A 22006-nucleotide genomic window follows, 5' to 3' on the forward strand; every position below is an offset into this window, starting at 1 on the left:
CTTAAAGGAATCTATTGATAATGAAGAAATGACTACAGCTATGATGCAGGGTTTAATAACACTGCTTCCCAAACCAGACAAGGACCATCTTTTGATGAATAACTGGAGACCAATAACATTACCAAATATAGAATATAAAATATGCACTAATCTTTGCCAGATGCTTAAGAAAAGGCTCAAGTGAAATCTTAAATGAAATTCAAAACAGCTTCATGGCTAATAGATATATAAGTTGTAACATTAGGCTTACTTGATTGAATAGATTACTCTGAATCTTTAGAATCGGACACTTTCTCTATTCCTGTATTTCGACACAATTTCGACACAGTGGAGCATCAGTTCCTATTTAGGTCACTTTAAACTTTTGACTTTGGTAATACATTCATCTCTAGTGTTAGAGTGCTTTATGGAGACATCAGCAGCTGTGTCATGCTGTTTCCAAATACCACTAAAAGATTTTCAGTTTGCAGATCAGTCCACCAAGGTTGCCCCAGTGCTCCGTTCCTCTTTCTTATAGTTGTCTAATTGCTTTCCATATTAGTTTACATTGCCACCATTTTCAAGGTTTAAGGATTTTGGAGAGAGAGAAATCAGAATAACTTAGTTAGCTGATGATACAGTCTTATTTTTAAAGAACAAACATCAAATTCTGAAAGCGATCAATGTGATACATTCCTTCTCTCTGGCATCAGGCTTAAAACTCACTATCGAAATGTGAAATGTTAAGTCTTTATGACACTGAGGAAACTTTAATGTGTGATATTCATTTCAGTTTAGAAAAGTATTAAATACGTTGGAATCCATATTTCTAACAACAGGAAAATAATTTTAAGACCAAAATACAATAAATATATTCACTATGTGGCTTCAATGAGACTTGTACTTGTTAGGCAGAGTTATTTTGAGTAAAGCAGATGGTATCTCTAGATTTGTTTACCTTACCCTCTCTCTTTTTATCCAACAACAAAACAACAAAAAAGGAGATTTTAGCAGCAGGCCCAAGAGGTAAAGGTGCCATGGAGATACTTGACTTTATGGATGTGAACTAAATGGATAAAGAATATTTGAAAGCTCCAGACTCCTTTTGGTATTTCATACTGCAGAATATTTTTAGAAATATATGAGGCAGACAATTTATATTACTATGTAATTATGATGAAACAAAATGAACACAAACTTGTCTAAATTTCATCAGCAGGCGGCAAAATGATACTTTGTCCACAATTTCTCTCCCCACAATATGCAACAATGAGTACATAACCAGAGAGAATAAATCACTATATTTGCAACATTGGATTGACAGGAATACCATTTTTCTTGCAGACTTACAAAATGATGAAGCTCAAATTGTCAGTTATTAGGAATTTCTCAGATCTAAAAGCTTTCCAGTCACTTATAATGAATATCAAATGGTAATAAATGCTATTCCTATTGTGGAATCCTTCAGTGTTTAACTGTTTTTTGTCATTCATTTTTTATTGCAATACCAGCAAATAACAAACAGTACAACAGGTTGCCAAATACATTTTGATAATTTATCCCCCTACCCCTCTCTCCACCCCTCCCCCCTCCACCAACCAACAGGGTACCAGTACCTACACAGACACAGCATCCTTATTTAGTTAGAAGATCCTTTATGTTAAATAAATTAAAATTGTGTTTGGTTGTGCATCACTGACTCTTGCTGATCATTGCTCCAGGTAAGAAATGTCCAAAAACTCTGAAGCCAGTGAGCACTTGAAATGTCATTAAGGGGTTTCCAATGCAGGACTGCAATCTTTGTAGCTGCAGTCAGGCCTGTCAGCCACACTTTGCATATTTTTTCTATAAGTGAAAGGTGGGAATCATCATTTAGAAGATGTACAGCAGGGTCCATTGATAATTGTGCCCCTGTTAGATCTGTAAGGGTGCTACTAACCTTCCCCCAAAATCCAAAAACCCTTGGACACTCTCATACTGTACAACATGTATAAAAGAGCCAACAGTTCCAGTACCAGTCAGGTTCCAGTTCTGATACCAGTCAGGTACCAGTATGGGTCAGGTACCAGTCCCTTTTGATGTCTAATTCTCAGTGTTAGATATGCTCCATGACAAAATTTCAAATGTATACACTGATGATTTTGGTTTTTCAAAGCACCAGTAACATCACAAATTGCATCCCAATCAAAATCTTGTCCCAATTCAGATAGATCCCTATTCCAAGTTTTCATTGCTGATGTAGGTATATGTTTCTGGGAGTTTAGTTTATTATAGATATATGACACTATCTGCACTCTGTACCCAACTTAAAATAGGATGGTCTTTTAAATCTGACCCCCAGGGAACCCCGTAGGCTTTACAGGCTGACCTTACTCTGAAGCAGAAGAAAAGAGAGTGTTATCGTATCAGTGTTATATTGAGAGACTAGTTCTTGGCCCATTAATATCTTGAAGAGTTTTAATACCCTTATCCTCCCAAGCTTTGTTGGCGAATGGTTTCCCCCCAGATAGAAGCAGACTACTTTTCCATATCGGAGATGATTTGCACCATATACTTTTAAATTGGACCATAACATAAAGCACATTTTTTGGTAGACATGCCTACAAGAGGAAAATCATTTAATCTTATTGGTGCTATTGGCTCAAGACAAAACTTTATCCTCCTCCATCCAATAGCCAAGATTTCTTAATGCAAATGCCTAGTGATACAGTTTAAAATTTGGACGTGCCCATCCCCATCTGACTTTTTGAAGTGGACGACTAACCACTTCATATTGGGTCATTTACCATTCCAAACATAGCATCGTGGTAAGGAGCCCAGTTTTCGCCAGTATCCTGCTGGAGGTGCTAGTGGGATCACTGAGCTGAGAATATTAATGCGGGGTAAGATGTTAATTTTGATGACTGATATACAGGTTGAGACTGATGCTGGCAGGTGTCTCCATCTTTTATTGGCTATAGATGATAGGGAAGAACTAACTTTAATAGCATGGCGGTTCATTTTTTGCCTTGGAAACATATATCTGTCACAAAATATTCTAAACTTAATGTTCAGTCACTGAAGAAGGCTGTTAGATCCAGTCAAAACCTCTGGAAATAGCTAGTAAGTGAACCTTGAATTTAGTTCTGGCCTCTAAAAACCCTTTGAGTGAAATAATCTGAGAAGGAAAAAAGATTGTAGAGCTGCAACAATTTGTCGATGGACAGAAAATTAATCGTCAACTATTTTGATCATCAATTAAACGCTTTGAGTCATTTTTTAAAATTCTCTGGTTCCAGCTTCTTAAATGTGAATATTTTCTGGTTTCTTTAGTCCTCTATGACAGTAAACTGCATATATTTGGATTGTGGACTTTTGGTCGGGACAAGAAAAGGTTGCATCTTGGGCTTTTTTCATTATTTTCTAACATTTTATTAATCAAGCAACTAATCAATTAATTGAGAAAATAACTGACAGATGAAGCAATAAATGTCAGTTTGGAGACCTACGAGATTGGGAACCACTAGGTTAGGATATTGTTCATGGCCAACAGTAACCTTGTTTACTATATTAATGCATTATAGGATTTCACAATAAGGATGACTGAGCCTTAATATGTTCAACAGATCATATTTTGTTTGAGTCTCAACATTTAACACTTACTTCCAGATTTCTGAAGGACAAGTCAAAGATCTTGATTTCAGAGTAAATAAAAGTGTATAGCTCAACTACCAAGACAATGTGCATAATTGGAACCTGTCTGTTACAGGAACTGAATCTAAATTTGTAATATTTTTTGATCAAGACTGAATTATCAACTGGAAAAAGCAGGCAACTTATCCAGGCCCCAGAGCCCTGAAAGGCACATATAACTAGAACTACCAATAAAACTATATTCATGTGAATATCTCAAATTTTTATGATCTAATTACTCACTAGTCCTTTAACAAGTAATTTCGCCTCTTTCAGGCTTACGTATCCCCAAGATTTCTTAAATCGATCAACATAATATGGAGTTATCGCCACCAGTTTTATCAAGTCAACTGGAAAATGGTTTTAAAATCCAAGTGCAACATACAGTATATTATTGACATCTTTAGCTTTAGTTTATACCAACATGGTTAAAAATAGCAATGATTCAATTAATGTAACAAATGGGAACCTCAGGGAATTTAACTCACTCATCACTGTGCGCTTATCACAAAACTGATGAAAGACAATTAAACACTTAAGAGAAATACCCACTTTAATTGGTATTCTATACCATTCATATCAAAGAAAAAAGGTTTTTTTTTTGTTTTTTTTTCAAAAGATGAAACTGTACATTGGTAGATGCGTCCCAAAACCACCATGGATATATCCACAAATTTGTGGCATACACATTTTGTTGACTTACGTGAAAGTACAGTTGTCTTGAAAGCATAAGCCATGACAAGTATAATTACGACTGTAATGCATTTTGTTTCGAGCATAGCTGAGAACATTAACCGTCCTCAAATGTACCATCACTGACTGCACATAGAAAATGCAACATCATGATTTAAAAGGACATATTAGTTTTACAGCAGCTATACAAATGTTCTTATAATGCTGCAAATAACAAAAGAAAATGGTCAACCCAAACAATTCCAGTACTGATGAATATGATTAAAGTAGATATTGTGAACAAGTTACTGAGCATAGAACACAACTCTCAAACTTTCAATCATCCAATTCCCTATCAAACACAGAAATATTATGATGTATTACATTTCAAAACAGTACAGGTTACAAAATCCCTCCAGATGTCTCAGGTAAACTCTCCCAGAGTTGAACGTCAAATTCCTGATATAGGCATGACTGCATGTCACGCAGAAAACTACAATCTAAAAGCAAAATAAGAAGCCAAAGAGGCAATAAAAACAAAACAAAAACAAAACAAAAAAAAAAACAAGTACAATGGGGGAAAAAAAGCCCAACACAATGACCAAAACTTTCCCTTCACAGAAGCCATGAAATTGAATGACATTTGTAGTATTTTTTAAAATGCATTTCTGCATTCACATCCCTAAAAACATTGCTCTCTTAAGAAAATAGTAGATAAAAATAATCTCTGCATTGTACAAGAAAGGAGGTACAGGGAGCATTGGCATGTGAGTTTAAAGGGTGTGACTACTACTCCGCTGCTTTCTCCTCCTCTTCAGGTTTGTCCTCCTTTTCTTCAGCTTCCTCTGCTGCAGCAGCCGGCTGGAGGATGGAGAAAGCATGCTCGATCATTTTGTTCTCTTTGAACATAGTTGCAGCGCAAACAAAGTATACATTTGTTTTTAATTATTTTTTGCCATGCAGCAAAGGTCCCTGGCTAGAATGGAACCAACTAAATTTTATGTGTCAAGAGTCAAAGATGCGAACTTGTGATACCTCCTCAGCTTTGGCCTCCCCATTTTCTGCGGGGACCTCTTCTTTCTCAACCTCAGGTTCTTCTTTCTTCTCCTCTGGCTTGGCCTTTACTGGCTCTTTCGCCTTTTTGCTCTTGGGAGGTGCCTAATGTGTCAAAACAAACCGCAAAGATTAAAGCAAGACAAGATTTGTGAGCCTGAAAAGTTGTCCAGGGGGAAATGTATTGTATTAAGTATTATATGGATTTAAAACTGCTCTATGCCTGAAATCAGGCATGGTGCCTAAGAACTTTGACCCCTGAAACCAAGCCAAGCTCGTAATGTACTGTCAAATACAGATACAAATAGAGTAAAGAAGTTATTTTTGAATAGAAGCAAGATTTCTCCTTTTACCTTTGTCTTCTCTGGCTGTGGTTTTGGCTGCGTCTCTTTCTGTAACACACACAAAAAACCCCCATAAAAATGTGTGTCACATTACACAGAATATGCACAGTAAAATCTTGATTTTATTAAAATGTCATTGCTGGTCTTGGTAAAACTTACGTCTGACAACCTTAGAGACTTTCTCCTTGGCTGAAAAAGAACATAAGATGACAATTTAGTTATGTAAACCAGTATTGATACACATTATATAGAATCTCTAAGTTCACAAAAGATCCACAAAATACATTTTCAACATTTTATGATGAACTTCTGGGGCGATGCTATGACAAAAGTTTAAAAAGTCTACTAAACAATCCTTACAACATCTTCAAATGCACCAACTTCTAAATTACACATACAACTGAACCCAACTAAGGGTTGGTCAAAAGCTTTTTCCTTATGAGAGTGACCATTTAAATACTTGGACATCAGCTGAGATTCATTAATTATAGACAAATGAACAAACTAATGAAATGAAATGACAGAGGTGACAACATAACATTGATGAAACCAAGACTGAATGGAACTAGAGCTGCAGCAATTAGTCGATTAATCAACTAATTAATCGATTAATCATTTTTAAAGTGTCAAAATTCTCTGGTTCCAGACGCTCAAATTAATGTAATTTAATACAAATTAATATTTACTGGTTTCTTTAGCCTTCAATTGTAAACTGAATATCTTTGGAGTGCTGACTGTTGGTTGGGACAAAAGAAGAGATTTGAGGATGTCACCTCAGACTTTGATTGAAATTTTTTCACCATTTTATAGTCCAAACAATTAATTATGAAAATCAGGGGATTTTGTTTTTGTAGTGTTCATGCTATGGTTCCAACATTTATTGTTGTATTGTGAGTTTTTTTTTTTTTTAGGGGTTACAGTTCGGAAACTCTTTAAAGGAGCAGGAGGTAAACAGAGTGCACATAGTAAACAGAGGCCAGTTTGGGCTGCATATTGAGCAGTGCCCCCTAGAGGCTGCACAGCTCCTCAAACCCAAGCAGACTGACCAGGTTTTGACCATAAATTGTGCAGTAAAACACCAACTGAGTGTCACTGTCATCCTTGGAACCTTGGTCTCTTCCTAGCAGTGTAAAATTGGGCGGTGCTGAACCAAGTAAAGAGCCGTCCTCTATCAACCGAGACCTTCTCTTTGTCTTCACACAAAGTAGAACAAAATGTTCATTTAGGTGTCAGTTGGTGAAATTGTACATCACAAAATAAACAGAGTAACGGATTGAAAGCCTTAATACCAACCTCTGCGCTTGCATCTGCATCACTGCTAGACTGTGAGAGACAGAGAGAGGGAGAAAGAAAGAAATAAGAAAGGAACAACAACCATTCATGAGTGAGCTGAAGTGGGTGTGTAATGCAAAGGGGGGATGGGCACCTCTCCCTCCCTTAAATCACAAAGACATTATGCAATCTTTAAGTGGGGAGGGGAGTCTGACACGTTTCTAAATTCACAAAAAAAAGGTTTCTCCAGTTTAACTGCATTTCCACTAAGCAAGCATTATTCATGGGACAGAAATGTTTTTGTTAAATAAGACTGGTGCTGTAGATACTTTAAGAAGAGGGAAGTGTGGTCGCTCCACCTCCACATGCGCTTCCATACCAACCACACCGTGAATCTGCCTCATGTTCCCAACTTTACTGAACATCCCTCCCCGACATGAGCACACAGGCTTCAGTTAAAAAAGGAGCAGACGTGTCGCTGTCTTTTCCATTATACATCAGCTGCCATGACGCTCTTAAAGAAAAGACTGTGCACCTCAACGGTGACGCGCACCAGCTTTGCGGTGCGCGCACAACAGGGGTCAAAATCTCTACGGTGTGTGTTGCAAGTAAGCATTTAACAACTCGACATTTCTTGAGTGCAAACAGCTGCCTGAATAGTGCCGAGTGCAACCGACCATACGTTTAAATATCTTGAGGCAATTACGCAAGAAATTTCCTTGAAATGGCAACCTGTACATCGACGGCGGTTACACCCCTTTGTTTGATCTCGATACACACTGAAGACTGGTTGTTATTATTAAAACACAGACGAATATACATTTTAGCAAGCGAACTACAAGAGTGGTCGCATTAAAGGAGGCCATGCAACCCGCAAACGTGCTCGATAAAAAAAGCACGTTGCTCTGTACTAAGTAAAAAGGCGCCACTTCCCTGTATCAACAGGGCAGAGCTGAGCAGTGAAGGTGGACTTCAACATGCACATGGACACACATTGTAGCCACTATATGGAACATTACATTACAGCACATGCACAGTGAAAAGATACATTGCAGCAAAACAGAAATACAGCCTATGCATTTAACAAAGGTTAATAATTATTCAGTATGCATTGAAATTCCACACAGTCCACATATTTTCACTTACTTTCTTCCTTCCCATTGTAGCTTAGGTTGTGCGGTAGAGGTAAAAAAAAAAAAAAAAAAAGAACAAGGAAGCCTTTCACAGTTTAGGAAAGTAAATGAAACGTGAGTCAACCCCACACCTCACAGTCAGTACACCTCCAGAACAGTCTGTAACTTAATGTAAACGACGTCCGACCAGTACCAGAACTAGCTCAAACCGGATTGGATCCCCCTCTCAGTATATTTCATCCCTTATCCTACCAACCTACCAGGAAGAGTCATTCCCCGCCCCTTGCTTCCAGTGATTGGCTTCGAGGTCGAGGCAGCACATTTTTGAACCATAGCAACTTACCTGTGTGGACAGGATCATGTGCCAATCAGCCCAGCCAGCCGACTCTCACTTTTTAATCACGGGCTGTTCTCAGGGTGTGTGAGAAAAACTGTGTGAAAACATGCATGATGATGATCATTTACATGTAAGGGTGTATAAACAATATATTCAAGAAGCAGGACACGTTTTAAATGCTTGTGTTTCCCCACTGTGAGATCTGTTGTTGTTCGACCTCTTATCAAAGTCATTAAAAAAAAGTCATATAATCATAAAACCTACAAACACCCTGAAAAAGTACTCACACTTCTTCTTTTCAAATCATATGTACCACAGCTCTTATAAGATGTTTAATAAACATATTGGGCTGCATGAGTTGTTGTGAAGAGGATGTGTTTATATAAATAAACCTTGTATTCCTTTAACTATTACCAGTATAACCTGATTGGCCTAATTATTATATAACTACACCGTGTAGTCAAGCAGCTCTACAGCTGCAACAACTGGTTTTGGTTTTAGACTCCTAGTTAGATAGAACAAGACCTTTGAAGACATCACCTTGGGATCTTTTGACCTTCATGGTTACACTTAGCTTTCTGGACACTAGATTATATCGGATTAGATCAGATTACATTAGAATAGATTAATCTGCCAAAACATCCTTGCTCAGCCTCACCCTGAAACTCCAGAGAACTTCCTCCACTGAAGAAGAACAATGACACCAATGCACCAATGGGGGCCATTCAGGGGCTCTCTATTGAACATGGTGAAACTTTGAAGGCTTTATTTGAAAAAGTCTCAGACTTTGAAAAAAAGGGACATTGTCCCCCCTTCCCCTCCCCGAAGCAATGTCCTCCCTTTCTGCTGTATAGTAAACGAGCTTGTTTTTAATGTCACCAACCAGAGAAACAAAGTTTCCTGTCTAGAAGAGACAGTTGAGAAGCGTAATGCTGAGAACAAGAACCTGAAGACAATGGTTGCTTATATTTAAACATACAGCTGGAGGTCGTCACTCAGGTTATGAAGCCTGAAGGAAGAGAACAGCAAGGACAACCGTCAAGTGGTTACCAAAATCTAACGGAAGGTGGCTCTGAAAATCTGTGTCAAACTGACAGTAGTTATCTACATCTACTGGAAGTGCAGAGAAGATAGAGCCCGCATCTAATGGTTTACTCACACCGTTCAACCAGATCAAAACAAAATTGCAAACTTGGCTGCACTGAGGAAAAGCACATCAGCTAATTCAAAGCAACATCACAGGCACACATTTATGACTTCTACCCTGACTGACGGAGCATAACTCCCTTAAATAGTCCATTCAATTTACTGAATTATCAGTTTAGACAGAATCACATTTAATCGGGTGTGTCTTAGTCTCTCACCTAAAACAAGTAAATGGCAAAATGTTACTTTTATCAATTAACATCCACAGTACAAACATTCCCCACCATTTTGCAAGCAAACTCTATAATCAAATAAGTTCTAATCAACATCACGTTAAACACAATCACAATCCCCCAACTCTACTTGGTAAAACCGATGACATCACTGACAATGTCCACCAGAGCATAAAATCTGGAAGTATTTAGCTGCCATCCCCTTCAACTACTGGGAAAGCATGGAGAGTACATGTAAGTTAAACAAAGAAAGCTTATACTAAACTCAAGACACTCAAGTAGTGATGGCGAAACCTGACCTTGTGAATCACCAAAAATGAATCACTCAAAGGTTGGAAACACAAACACAAATTCTGTAAACCCCCACCTCGTCTGCTGCCTCTCATTCAGAAATCTAAAGTCTCTTGGACTCTCTGAACAAAATGTGTTTTGCTTAATTGTTACTTCACACGGTTTGACATTCACAGTGCCATGTACAGTATGTGTTTAACACTATAAGGCTGCTTTCACACTTATCTGCTGAAAGTGGAAAGTTTCTCTGTGCTCACCTTAAATTAGAGTTTACAGCATATATCTATGAGCTACGAGATTTGTGACATCACAACTAGTAAGGAGCCAATAATGGTCCAGTATACAACTTGCACAAATAAACTTGCAACACCAGTGTTGTATAAATACCAACTAATCTGTATGAGTGCATACACGTGTATATTAGTAGCCTATTGGCTGGGATACAGACTTGTGCAGTGGTAATTAGATCCTTTACTTAAGTAAAGGTACCAATACAGCAATGTAAAAATACTCCATTACAAGTAAAAGTACATAAATATTATCAGCTTGATGTAGTTAAAGTATTGCAGTAAAAGTAGTATTTTGGTCCCTCTGACTGATATATTATTATATATGACATCATTAGATTATTAATACTGAAGCATCAGTGTGTAAGCAGCATGTTACTGTTGTAGCTGCTGGAGGTGGAGCTAATTTCAACTACTTTATAAACAGTTAGCTAGTTTAGTCCAGTGGTTCCCAAATGGATCATTTGAACATTTATTGAAATTAAACCATGTGAGAAGTTTAGAAGGAAAAATCACTATTTGGTGGAGCTGTTAACAACTCATAGACATCTGAAATGTGACACCGACTACACACTGCTTTTTGTACGATGTCAAAAGCCAAAAAGGTTAGAAACCACTGGTTTCATCTTTAACAATGTGTTGTATTGTAAAAGCTTGTTATATTATCCATTGTGTCAAATCTTCATCTGAATAGTAACTAAAGCTGTCAAATAAATGTAGTGGAGTAGAAAGTACAATATTTCCCTCTGAAATGTGGTGGAGTGGAAGTGTAAAGTAGCATCTAATGGAAATACTCAAGTAAAGTACATGTACCTCAAAATTGTACTTAAGTACAGTACTTGAGTAAATGTACTTAGTTACTTTCCACCACTGAACTTTGGCATAAATGTTTATTTATAGATGTGACAATATTTCATGTATTGTATATCTGTATGTTCCTGTGTGGAATATATATGCTACAGGCTGTGAAAACAAATCTCCCTTTGGGACAATAAAGACTAAACTTTAAGCCTCCAGCTCACATACACTGAGAATGGACTTTTCAGTGAAATAGGAGACATATTGCGTCAATGTCGTTAAACTTTTATCATGAAAATATTTAATGAGGTGATTTTTTTGTGGAAAAAACATCTGACAAATATTATTCAAAACTGGGTGTTAAAACACGTGTGGAGGGGGTGTTTAAGCCATCTCAAGAACCACAAAAATGCCTTATTACTACTGTCGCAATACTCAGAATTAACTGATGTAAACCTGTGAATTTTATTTCATTTTATACTTTATGTATTTATTTATTTATTTTCCCTCAGTCCTCTCTTTTCTTCTCTCTCTGTCGTTCGTTTCTCTCCTTGTTTTCTGTTAGGGTTTTTTTCTTTGTACATGACATTCCATTTTATGCCAATAAAGTTGGAAAATGAGCTGTAGGAAACGCAAAACCTCGTGGAGAAAAAAAAAAACGGAAAAAAAAAAAAACAACGTCCAGCTGTAACAAGGAGGCTGCTGACAGGCGGAGAAAAACATGGCGGCCGGCGGTGCTTGGTTCCTTGTGCTCGGGTCGGTTTTTCTGTGCAATCTCATGAAAACACTACTGCCGAGCATTTCGTCATTCGTAAGTATGGGTTATTGCTGGTGTTTGACTCAAATGTACCGGCTGTAGCTATGCGGTATGAGTGTAATTCCTTTAGTCTCGTCCCGCAGACAACAAACCGTGTTGACAAAGCACTTTAATAGATAATGCTGCATTATGCTACATTCAGAGGGTGTGGTTTTCCTGACAATCTCGTCTAGTCACTATAAACAAGGGGGACACTATTTGTGCTGCATTATTGCTCAAATGTAAGGACCCCATTGTGTGCGCACATGTACCAGCTACATGATAGCTGACTGTAGTGTCGCCCTGTGTACACGCAGCGTTCATAGACTAGACCGGCACATACGGGTACTTCACAAGAAGTCATGGCCGCGCCCCTTTTGGAGGGATAGAAAACCTGTAGATGTTAATGCAATTTGACGTTTGTTAAGCTGAGAATATTGACAAGTTTTTATGCATTCATTCCGTGTTGAACAAACGTTTGTTTTATAGACATGCCTAGTAATTATGTTGCTACCTTGCCTGAACCTGAGCGTTCACAGACACCTTATTGAATTAAGATTGGTCGGTCAGCCGTCATGCCCCTTCAGCCTCCGTCCAAGTGGATCAATGACCTGACACAGTGGCCGGGAATTGCTTATCTTTTAAGTTTGAAAATTTATGTTACTTTTTAAATTATAGAAGAGGGGCGTTTTGCCGGAGTTTTCACAATTGTGAATCTTCTGGTGAGTGGATAGAGCCACCATTGCCTTCTGAGGGAGACTGTTGTGTGACATCATAAACTATAAAAAAAATAATGTACGTAGCAAACATGACGTCACCCACTGGCGTGTGGACTCCTGTTTTGAAGCCTAGAGTTTGCATTTTTACTTTCGCCAGCTTGGATTTTTGGAGCCAGGAGTGACCATATTTGGACGAGAGGGTAGAGCTGACCCTAACCCTAGCTGCTAGCTTGGTTAGCACGGTGCATTTACAGTCAATGGTGCATTTACTCTAATGCTAATTTTCACTCCAACTCCTTAGAGGGTCTTTTAGTACAACTAAACCAAGACTTTTTTTAGGCAACCAAAATGTTATGATTGACATTTTTCATGAACTGAAAACACACTGAAATAGCGATGGCTACGGCTACACCTATACTCATAGTAGCACCATAGACTGTATAAAAGGTAGCACCTGTCACTCAAAGCGGCATCTCCCTTAATTCTGCATAATTGTAAGCCTTAATAAATTGTAAATGGCTTAGTTATAGAAAAATTCACACAGCCCCTATAGAGACCAAAACCGTTTTTTGTACCAGGCTGTAAACATGTTTATTTCTGCTGTAAAGTTGGGCATTTTAATATGGGGGTCTATAGGGATTGACTCGCTTTTGGAGCCAGCCTCAAGTGGCCATTTGAGGAACTACAGTTAAGTTGGCTTCATTTTTCAGCTCTGGAGGTTGCCGCTTGGTCAATGCCTGATCCATACTTGAAACCGGATTTGTTCTATGCATGTGTGAAAATGCGGTGACTCCCTGTCGGAAGTATGTCAAAACATGTCGCAGTTTCTGGGATTTATCTTTGGTTTAACTAGCTATCAAATAGAAGATTCATTTTTTTCTTACTAAATAATACATGTTTTTCTTGTTTTTGATAAACAATGTCTAATATATGGTTCTTATGAAATAGAATATTACATTTTTCCTCATGAAATAAACACTTTTTTCCTGTTTTGGTAAAGAATGTCTAATATATATGGAGCTAATTTTGCCTTCCATTAACAAAAAAAGCTGGTAAAATGCTTGCATTGCTTGGATTAAGTAATTGTTAAAAAAAACTCTCCAAAAATCTTCCTGTCGTCCCGATACGGAAAGATGAATAAATAGTCATCCTTTGCCTCAATAGATTTTTCCCTCCAGGAAGTCTTTGATTCTGTTGATTCTCATTGTCCATCTGGAGAACAGCAGGCTCTGTTACCTCCCCACTGAATAACTCGGTGACTGTGTATCCAGCACAACGCTGTATGAAGGTCCCTCATGATGTTCAGCTGTTGCTCCAGGTTACAATTAAGTCCCCAGTTAGAGTCAGAAAAAAAATATCCCACATGCAGTCACAACTACAGCTTTAAAATTACAGAATAACTTCTGACCATAGTTGTTATTGTATTATATAATATATAATACATTTATGAATAACTTTACATATATGAAACACACTGTATTGGGGTAATTTACACTTTGCAAGTTAATGATTTACTTGATAGTTGCTGCATTAAAACTATTGTGGGTTGTGGATAAGTTTAATATTATATAAAACATATACAAAATAGCTTAAATCTTAACTCATCCCATCTTACAACAGCACTACAGTCTTCATAAAAACAAACATCTTAAAATTGCTGGTGAAGTCCGTGTCTGATGGTAACCAGGTGCCATACATGTAGATGACATGGGTATTACATGGTTTATACCTAGTTCAAAGTACTGCATAGTTTCATATGGCAATTTATGATATACGCCGCTGCCGTCAGACGTTCCTTCCATGTACTCTTCTTAACGTCACTGCCGGTCACTCGTCTGTAGTCCCAGTCAGTCTTGTTCAAAAATCCACATGGTCTGACAGCGACGAAAGGGTGGGCTGCTCCTTCTCCTGGTAATCTTTAAATTGGCACTATCCACTTGTAAATAGCATTCATGTCAACTTCCAGGTCACCATTACCACTGGGAAATTCGGGTTTTTCTGGAAGCTCTGATACATCTGACAACCAAACAAATATGAATGCAGATGGTTTTGGCCTCACATCGCCAAAGATCTAACGTTCAGTGTAATTTTAAGCTGCAATGATTTGTTGATCAATCAGATTAGTTGATCGACAGAAAATAAACCAGCAACTATTTTGATAATTGAATAATCGTTTAAGTAATTTTTAAAGCAGAAATACCAAAACATTTTTTTGCTGGTTTTAGCTTCTCAAATGTGAGAATTTGATGTTTTTATGTGTCAAACATGATAGTAAACTGAATATCTTCTGGATTTTTGATTGTTGGTCAGACAAATCAATTTGAAGACATCACCTTGGGCTCTATAAGATTATAACAGGCATCTTTCACTATATTCGCTATTTTTTTTAACAGATAAAATGATTAATTGATAGTGAAAATAATCATTAGTTGCATTCCTAGTGAGCCAAATTTAATGGATATTGTGTAATATTGTCGATACACTATTTTAATCATCACATGACTATATTGATGACGTAAACACCTTGAAAACATAGGGCTCTTTCCCATCTCTCCCATCAATCCATGACAGATTCATGGGATATTATCACCTTCTATTGTCTATCTAGAACTTCTAGGATTGATTAGGATGATAGGTATGATTGGGTTTCTGCATCCACAAACAATAGCCCACACTGCAGTTAAATTCTGTGTCTCTTTTCTCTCAGTAACAGTCTTTTTTTTTTCTCCCTTCAAGCTCTCAAAGATGGTGCAGAAAGATGCTGAACAGGAGAGCGACATGAGGGCTGAAATCCAGGAGATGAAGAAGGAGCAGTCCTCAATTAGCATGATGGATGAGTTTGCTAGATATGCCAGACTGGAGCGCAAAATCAACAAGATGACAGACAAGCTGAAAACACATGGTGAGAGACAAAAGTAGTAATTGTGACTGACATGCTGAGGACAGATAACATTCAGTCTTGGCTAGGACTGTGTCACAAGAGTGTTGATTTGCAATTAAAAAAAAAAACTTTTATTGCAGGGTTAATGTTAGATTGGTTTTCATGTTAGTCCATTCCCTGTGTGTTCACTTCCCATTTGCTTTTCGAGACACAGGGAAAGTACATGGTGATACACATGGTGTCACATGGTGATACACATGTGTCTTCCACACCTGTGCGTGTCTGCTACAAGAGATTCACACATACAAACCGCTAACAGCAGGAACTGGTAGGAGGATTTGGATAATATACTTACTGAGTGTTCTCTGGGAACAACTGCTGCCTGTTGCTGTCCTTCACCCTCGGCCGCAGGATTATCCTCTGCACATACAGGAAGCGGCTAGAGAGAATTTCAGTGTGATGCACATGTACAGCAGTGCAAAAATGTTTTCAGATTTTCATTTTGATATTCTCTTAAAACTGTACACTGACAGTTTGACACCCATTACCAAGCTATACAGCCCAGATTGAACTGTATATGGCTTCACTAAGTATTTATACCAATCACTTGTTTTTCCTGATTTTACTGTTCTTATGACTTCTAAACAGCTGACTCTTAGTCTCCAACATTGTGTTCATCAAGGGGGACTGTCTGCTGTTTGAATGAAAAGTATTTTCATTAAATGTCCAAAATGTACAAAAAAGATTTACTTCATGCAGTGTATCAAATATTTGGTATGTATTAATTATTGTTTTGGAGACTGCCCCCTCAATCTTGCCTAAGACCTTACAGAGAATTCACTGCTGTGTTTCTTGCCATGTTACCATATGACTGGATGGAACAAATTAATTGTGAATGTACAACAGATTTTTCCAGTGAATCAGATAATAAAGTGAAACAAAATGTCAGTTTAATCAGATTATCAGGGTAACAGGAACTGGGGAAGTATTAAAGAAGGCTGGATCACCACAAAAAGTGTTTTAAGTCTAACGGTTATGTATTTCCTCCATCTTGCAGTGAAATCAAGAACAGCACAACAAGCCAAAATGAAATGGGTTGTGAACATCGTCTTTTATATACTGCAGGTAGGTGGAAATTATACGAAGAAGCACAAGTGCATTTAGTTCAGATTGTACTTGTACTTGTTCTGTAATCTAAATGTAAGCATGGGCCATGTATTGGATACAAAACCTGCTGATAAGTCCGTCATTTTGAGATTTTTAGAACTAGAAATGCAGGAGTTAACATTGCTAATATCATAATAGGCTAATAAAATACAAAAAACGTAATGTATATTCATTTTTTGTTCTCCAAATCTATTTAATTACACAAAAGTGTCAAATCTGGGGACGAGTAGACATATACATACGTGATAGTACTTGTTATAACTGAATTGTACACATTTCTTTCCTTTATTGCTCAGGCTGCTGTGATGATCTCCTTGATATGGAAGTATTACTCTGACCCAGTGACAGTGGTCCCTAATAGATGGATCGCCCCTGTGGAGCGGCTTGTGGCCTTCCCAACAGGAGTGGCAGGTAATCAATCTCTTTTGTTTTTTGTATTTTGTAGACTATGAAATGATAAACATGCAGGGCACCTCCATATAGAGCAATATAATACACATAGAACATAGCTTTTTTATGTTGGAATATAACATATATCAGGCAAAATATTGTCGGATTAATACTGATTTAAACACAATGTTGGTGTTCATATGAATTACAGTATGTCATGCTTACCCTCTCTGAAAACTGCCATCAAGCTCGGGCTGTTTGTCACTGACAGAGCTCTCTTGTCCTTTCAGGTGGAGTGGGAATCACATGCTGGTTGGTGGTTTGCAACAAAGTAGTTACACTGGGTCTCCATGCCGTTAGCTAAAAAGCCCAGCTTTGATTACAAAAGTTAAATACAGTGGTTTTCTATGTTATTGCTGAACAGTTTGTTGATAAATGCTAGTGTTGTCCTATTTTTTTTGTGTCAGCTGCTCAGGTCAGCATGAAAAAATGCAGTGCATTTTTGGCATTAGCTGTTTAGTATTGTAACATCGTAACATCTTTGGTGATGTTGAATTTTGTTGTTTTATGTTTTGGTAGTTTTGTCTTAAGTTAATCTTAAGTTAATTGTGTGTATTGACTGTGTATTATTTTGAAACAGAATGATCTGGAAATGTTGAAATGCCTTTTTAATAAATGACAACAAAAGAAAAGCCTCTATTTATTGAAACTTTGCAAATTGGGAATTGTCCAGCAAACACAAACACAAGTCAGGTGGTTTTCTTGACGTAAAACTGAAATAGATTTAAAAAAAACAAAACAAAACAGATAACCACAATGTGTTGTGTGTAGCTCTTAGATAAGATTGTTTACTCAGAGAAATACTTCAGTATGAGACAATCCCAGTCCGCTGCCACTATAGTCAAAATTTCCTCTTCTTACTGAAAGACTGTCCATTCTACAGTTCAGTGAATACACATCAACCTACTCTGTCTTGTTAATCACTGCTTACTCCATCTTTCCTGCATTTCCCAGCTGGTAGGTTTACAAATCCCACTGTTGAGGGTCTCGACCATCCACCCTCATCCTGTCCTGTGTCGTGTCCACACTACTATAGGCAGGTCTTCCGCTGTGCAGGTTCTCAATAGTTTGTTTGAAGGAGTAGTTGCGTTTGGTTTTGGGTAGCTTGTATCCTTTGCACTTAGGTTCAGTTGTGCTCAGAGATTCCTCCAAAATGGTGGACACCTGTCCTTCATGTTCCTCTGTGTGCTCTTCTTCTAACTCCTGTGGGGCATCTACTGCCTCTTCTTCTTCAGTACCGTCTCTCTCAATTTGAAGCTCTGGGTTTTCTCCTGAACAACCATTCTGCTCAACAGTGTCTGGTAACAAATGTTTTGGTAATATTAGGCTCCATTATTAAGAACACAGGTTTAAGTTTGTTCATTTGTGTTTTCTGGAACAAGTTGTCGGTGAATATTATTATACTGTATATGTGGCATTAATTAAGCGCTCACCTGCACATCTCTCAGTCTCAGTTTCTTCCAGGTGATCCAGTCTTCCAGTTCCAGGTCTTCCAGTTTCTTTTTCTGATGTGACATTTACGGAAACCTCTGTTTCCGGATATTCGGTAGCAAATGACTCCTGCGCAGGACAGTTATTGCAACAACACTGATATTAATACACAGGCTTTGTTAGCAATCAATGAGAGCTAAAAGAAAATAAGGATGATATAAAATAATAGTGTAAAAATAAAGCTGTGTTGAAGTAAGGAATAGAGCATAAATCAACAAATGGGTTAAAATAACAGTATGCAGGCATCTTGAAAATACAACTGTGGCCCTACATTGACATGTTCAGATGATTTGAATCATGTACCCAGTTCACGGAGCTCTCCTGCTCTTCCAGCCTCTGTTCAGTCTCACAATACTGTAACTCCAAAAGACTGGCAGCCTCAGTGGAATTAAGGACTAATCCATCTGTTTGAACCATCTTGCTTTCTCTGCCTGTAAATCAAAAATGAGTTTCAGACAACATCCACGACAAGCGACAACAAATTAGATATTGTCAGACTGAGTCGAACTAGTTTATGTTTGTGTACCTTTTTGGTTAGATCCTTTTAGGAATCTGTGGGAGTAAATGTTGTGTGTTTCCAGCTCTCGCTCTCTATCCTGTGTGGGGAAGAATAAAAGGTGTGTACATAGTTTGATATCAAGACCAGACAGGTAAGATAATTAGTGATTTAATTTAATTTGGTAAATACAGCGCAGGCGCCCCCGCAGGACTCTGAGGGTTAATTAGAATGATCACACAAATTTGTTTATCCTCTCGCACTAAATATATAATAAATGCTAATCTATGTGCATGAATCTCACCTCAGTAAACTGTATTAGCTAAATTAAATTAAATCACTAATTACCTTTCAACATGTGTGATAAGGAAGACGAGTTTGCAGACAAAAGAAGAAAGCCCAATATCAGAGTCACATGACTGGATAACTTGGCAATCAACAGCCATCTAGTGGTCAATTAGGGGGACTGTTGAAGAAAATATGTCTTCAAGAATGAACTAGAGATATCATTTGCTTCAGTTTTAGACTCTTTGTCGAGCTTGTCATGGCCGTATTCAAATAGCCAGTGATGTAAATAGGGCAAGGATTCTGATGGTAATACATTTTCATGTAACTTTTCAGGAGTCAGATTTGATATATACACATAGAGAACGAGTGCTGAATAGCTGTAATAGTGTGGTTGAAACAGTTTGATTGAAAAAGTGATTTAAACACGTTTAATTAAAGATAACATATTTGATGAAAAGAAATAGTCTTTTGGTATTCGACAAAGCATCTTCAAAGAGGTTTAGATTTCATATTATATGACAAGAGTGATTGTCTGTGTTTGCAAACGTGTGCTCGCACTTCATTTGGTACTTAAATGGTTAAGGAGTAGAAGGCAGGGCTGAAGATAAGTCTAACCATCAAGTACCACAAACAGATAAATAGGCTAGTCATAATTCCTAGAGAGAGAGTAGGTGTGTGTGTGTGTGTGTGTGTGTGTGTGTGTGTGTGTGTAAGTGTCATGGAAGTGTCACACTTTTAACCAATAACTAAAGCTTCAATAAAGTGATATAAGTATATTATTGCATTATCGGCTCCAGTTATTACATTTTTATGTAATAAAACCCAGCTAACAATGTAATAACCAGCAAATAATGTAATAAGTTATTTGTGAAGTCATTATGTGAAAAAAGTTGTTATGTTATTGGTTTAGAAATGTTATTACATTATGGGTAAGTTATTCCATTATTGACTTTTCTTACTGTAAGAATGGAAAAATTATTATGTTATTGGCAGTTATTACGTTAACGATAGTTATTACATTTTTGGCTGCTACACACAGCAATGACTAGATAACAGCTGTTTTCAACTTACTTGGATTTCCTTGGTTAATTGATATATCTGCTCTTGCAGATAGCAGGAAATCTTTCTTGCCTTGCTGATCTTTCTATGTTCAATGGTTATTTGGCGATTGAATGAAGCTTTGCACAACTCAAGATTTCTTTCTAAGGCCTAGAGATAAAGAAAGAGATAAAGAAGTAAAATCACAATAAATCCATTTCCTATTCATACCTCTAGCTAATAATATAATCTACATTTTTAGGCTGTGACTGTGGATGCTGCTAAGAGAAACACTGGACTTGCACACACTTGAACAGTATCAGACTTCCCCCTGGCTCCTTCATACCAGTATCCTCTTGTCCTTCTCCTCCAGCTCGGCAGTGGCCTTGGCCAACCTGAGAGTAAGTTCCTCCCTCTCCAGCAGACTGTGATCCTGGCTGAGCAGCTGCAGGTGCTGGAGACTGGCCTTAGCATTCAACAGCTTGTTGCCTGTAGCCTGGAGCTGCCTTGCCAGGTTGTCACGGCAGGTGCGGGTCTCACGAAGCAACCCCTGCAGGACTCTGGCCTCGTTGCTGTGCTTGGTTAGGATCTGGGAATAAGGGGGGCACAAGGAAATGTGAGAAATTATTTGAAATATTTGATTTGCTGCTACATTTGAGCTTTTGTATAGAGAACTGTTGGAGTTGTCAGAGAAGTGGGATCAAAAACATGAAATTCTTGGGAAAGATTAGGAAAAAAAAGCTTATTTCAACCATTGAATCAATGAATAGCTTTTGAAATTTGGATGATAAATGGGAAGAGTTGTAAAATCTCGTTTACACAGATAAAAGCATTCCAACTTTTATGGATGAGTACCAGCGTAGCAGCGTTTTTGTCTCTGAACATCTTGTGTACACAATGATGTGGCAATGATTCAAATCTGACTAAGCATCACAGACACCAACCTGAGCAATGCTGCTCTCTGAGTCTTGGAAATGCTGCAGTGCCACCATGTGGCGGTGCTGGAGCCTCTTCAGCAGTTTATTCTCCGTCCTGGCTTCACTCAGCTGGTGCTGCAGATCCCACACCTGGCTCTTCAGCTCCCTGATGCAGTTCAAGTCGGCAGACTGGCTCCTCGGCGATGACACTTGTAGGGGCTTGATCGGAGGCAACTTTAGGAGCTGGTGGTTTGCAGTGTTGTTTGTCTTCTGCTTGTGGTCCCCTTGTGCTTTTTTAGCTGAACAGAGGGAAAAGGGTTTACACATAATACATTTAACATGTATACATACATATTAACAAAAGAATTGCAACTGTATTTGATTTGCAATCAAATCACATGTATTAAATCATGTTTAATAAAATGCCTTTCGTTCTTCCGGATGGCTTTGATTCTTGACACTTGTCTGATGTCTTGGCTTCTGGGGTCTTGTGTGTAAGTGAGTCAGTTTGGTCTTCAAAGTCAGATGAGTAGTGTGGAGTATTAG

The 22006-nt window shown here is 37.9% G+C and overlaps 3 protein-coding genes across 5 annotated transcripts; 1 reads left to right on the top strand and 2 right to left on the bottom strand.

Moving 5' to 3' along the window:
• Positions 1-4186: 4186 nt before the first annotated feature.
• Positions 4187-8343, bottom strand: hmgn1a (high mobility group nucleosome binding domain 1a). 2 transcript variants are annotated; one of them, XM_067594319.1, is made up of 6 exons: positions 8139-8343; positions 7014-7043; positions 5880-5909; positions 5730-5768; positions 5359-5481; positions 4187-5184 (listed from the first exon to the last, which is right to left on the bottom strand). In XM_067594319.1, the coding sequence occupies exons 1-6, from the start codon at positions 8151-8153 to the stop codon at positions 5113-5115; spliced, it is 309 nt and encodes a 102-aa protein (XP_067450420.1). In that variant the 5' UTR covers positions 8154-8343; the 3' UTR covers positions 4187-5112. The 2 variants fall into 2 exon arrangements, with proteins under 2 accessions (XP_067450420.1, XP_067450419.1); XM_067594318.1 differs by lacking the exon at positions 8139-8343 and adding an exon at positions 7725-7829.
• A 3531-nt stretch (positions 8344-11874) lies between these two features.
• get1 (guided entry of tail-anchored proteins factor 1) lies at positions 11875-17862 on the top strand. Its single transcript, XM_067594377.1, has 5 exons — positions 11875-12028; positions 15469-15634; positions 16671-16738; positions 17077-17191; positions 17461-17862. Exons 1-5 carry the CDS (start codon positions 11939-11941, stop codon positions 17532-17534), a joined length of 513 nt encoding a protein of 170 aa, XP_067450478.1. The 5' UTR covers positions 11875-11938; the 3' UTR covers positions 17535-17862.
• LOC137185872 (lebercilin-like protein) lies at positions 17858-21802 on the bottom strand. Of its 2 annotated transcripts, none has more exons than XM_067594321.1 (7): positions 21488-21802; positions 20890-21132; positions 20577-20714; positions 19248-19317; positions 19025-19152; positions 18664-18790; positions 17858-18528 (listed from the first exon to the last, which is right to left on the bottom strand). In XM_067594321.1, the coding sequence occupies exons 1-7, from the start codon at positions 21785-21787 to the stop codon at positions 18194-18196; spliced, it is 1341 nt and encodes a 446-aa protein (XP_067450422.1). In that variant the 5' UTR covers positions 21788-21802; the 3' UTR covers positions 17858-18193. The 2 variants fall into 2 exon arrangements, with proteins under 2 accessions (XP_067450422.1, XP_067450421.1); XM_067594320.1 differs by having other exon boundaries at positions 18664-18817.
• Positions 21803-22006: the final 204 nt, after the last annotated feature.

The sequence above is a fragment of the Thunnus thynnus genome, chromosome 7, assembly GCF_963924715.1.
Source record: "Thunnus thynnus chromosome 7, fThuThy2.1, whole genome shotgun sequence".
Taxonomy (NCBI): Eukaryota; Metazoa; Chordata; class Actinopteri; order Scombriformes; family Scombridae; genus Thunnus; species Thunnus thynnus.

Coding starts and splice junctions, on each gene's coding strand:
- hmgn1a (XM_067594318.1), bottom strand. CDS start 7,814: ATGTATATTCGTCTGTGTTTTAATAATAACAACCAGTCTTCAGTGTGT. Junction 5,910..7,013: donor ATGCAGATGCAAGCGCAGAG/GTTGGTATTAAG, acceptor GTTCTTTTTCAG/CCAAGGAGAAAGTCTCTAAG. Junction 5,482..5,729: donor CACAGCCAGAGAAGACAAAG/GTAAAAGGAGAA, acceptor TTGACACATTAG/GCACCTCCCAAGAGCAAAAA.
- get1 (XM_067594377.1), top strand. CDS start 11,939: ATGGCGGCCGGCGGTGCTTGGTTCCTTGTGCTCGGGTCGGTTTTTCTG. Junction 15,635..16,670: donor AGACAAGCTGAAAACACATG/GTGAGAGACAAA, acceptor TCCATCTTGCAG/TGAAATCAAGAACAGCACAA. Junction 16,739..17,076: donor TCGTCTTTTATATACTGCAG/GTAGGTGGAAAT, acceptor TTTATTGCTCAG/GCTGCTGTGATGATCTCCTT.
- LOC137185872 (XM_067594320.1), bottom strand. CDS start 21,787: ATGTGTAAACCCTTTTCCCTCTGTTCAGCTAAAAAAGCACAAGGGGAC. Junction 21,133..21,487: donor CAGAGAGCAGCATTGCTCAG/GTTGGTGTCTGT, acceptor CCTTATTCCCAG/ATCCTAACCAAGCACAGCAA. Junction 19,318..20,576: donor AATTAACCAAGGAAATCCAA/GTAAGTTGAAAA, acceptor TTCCCCACACAG/GATAGAGAGCGAGAGCTGGA.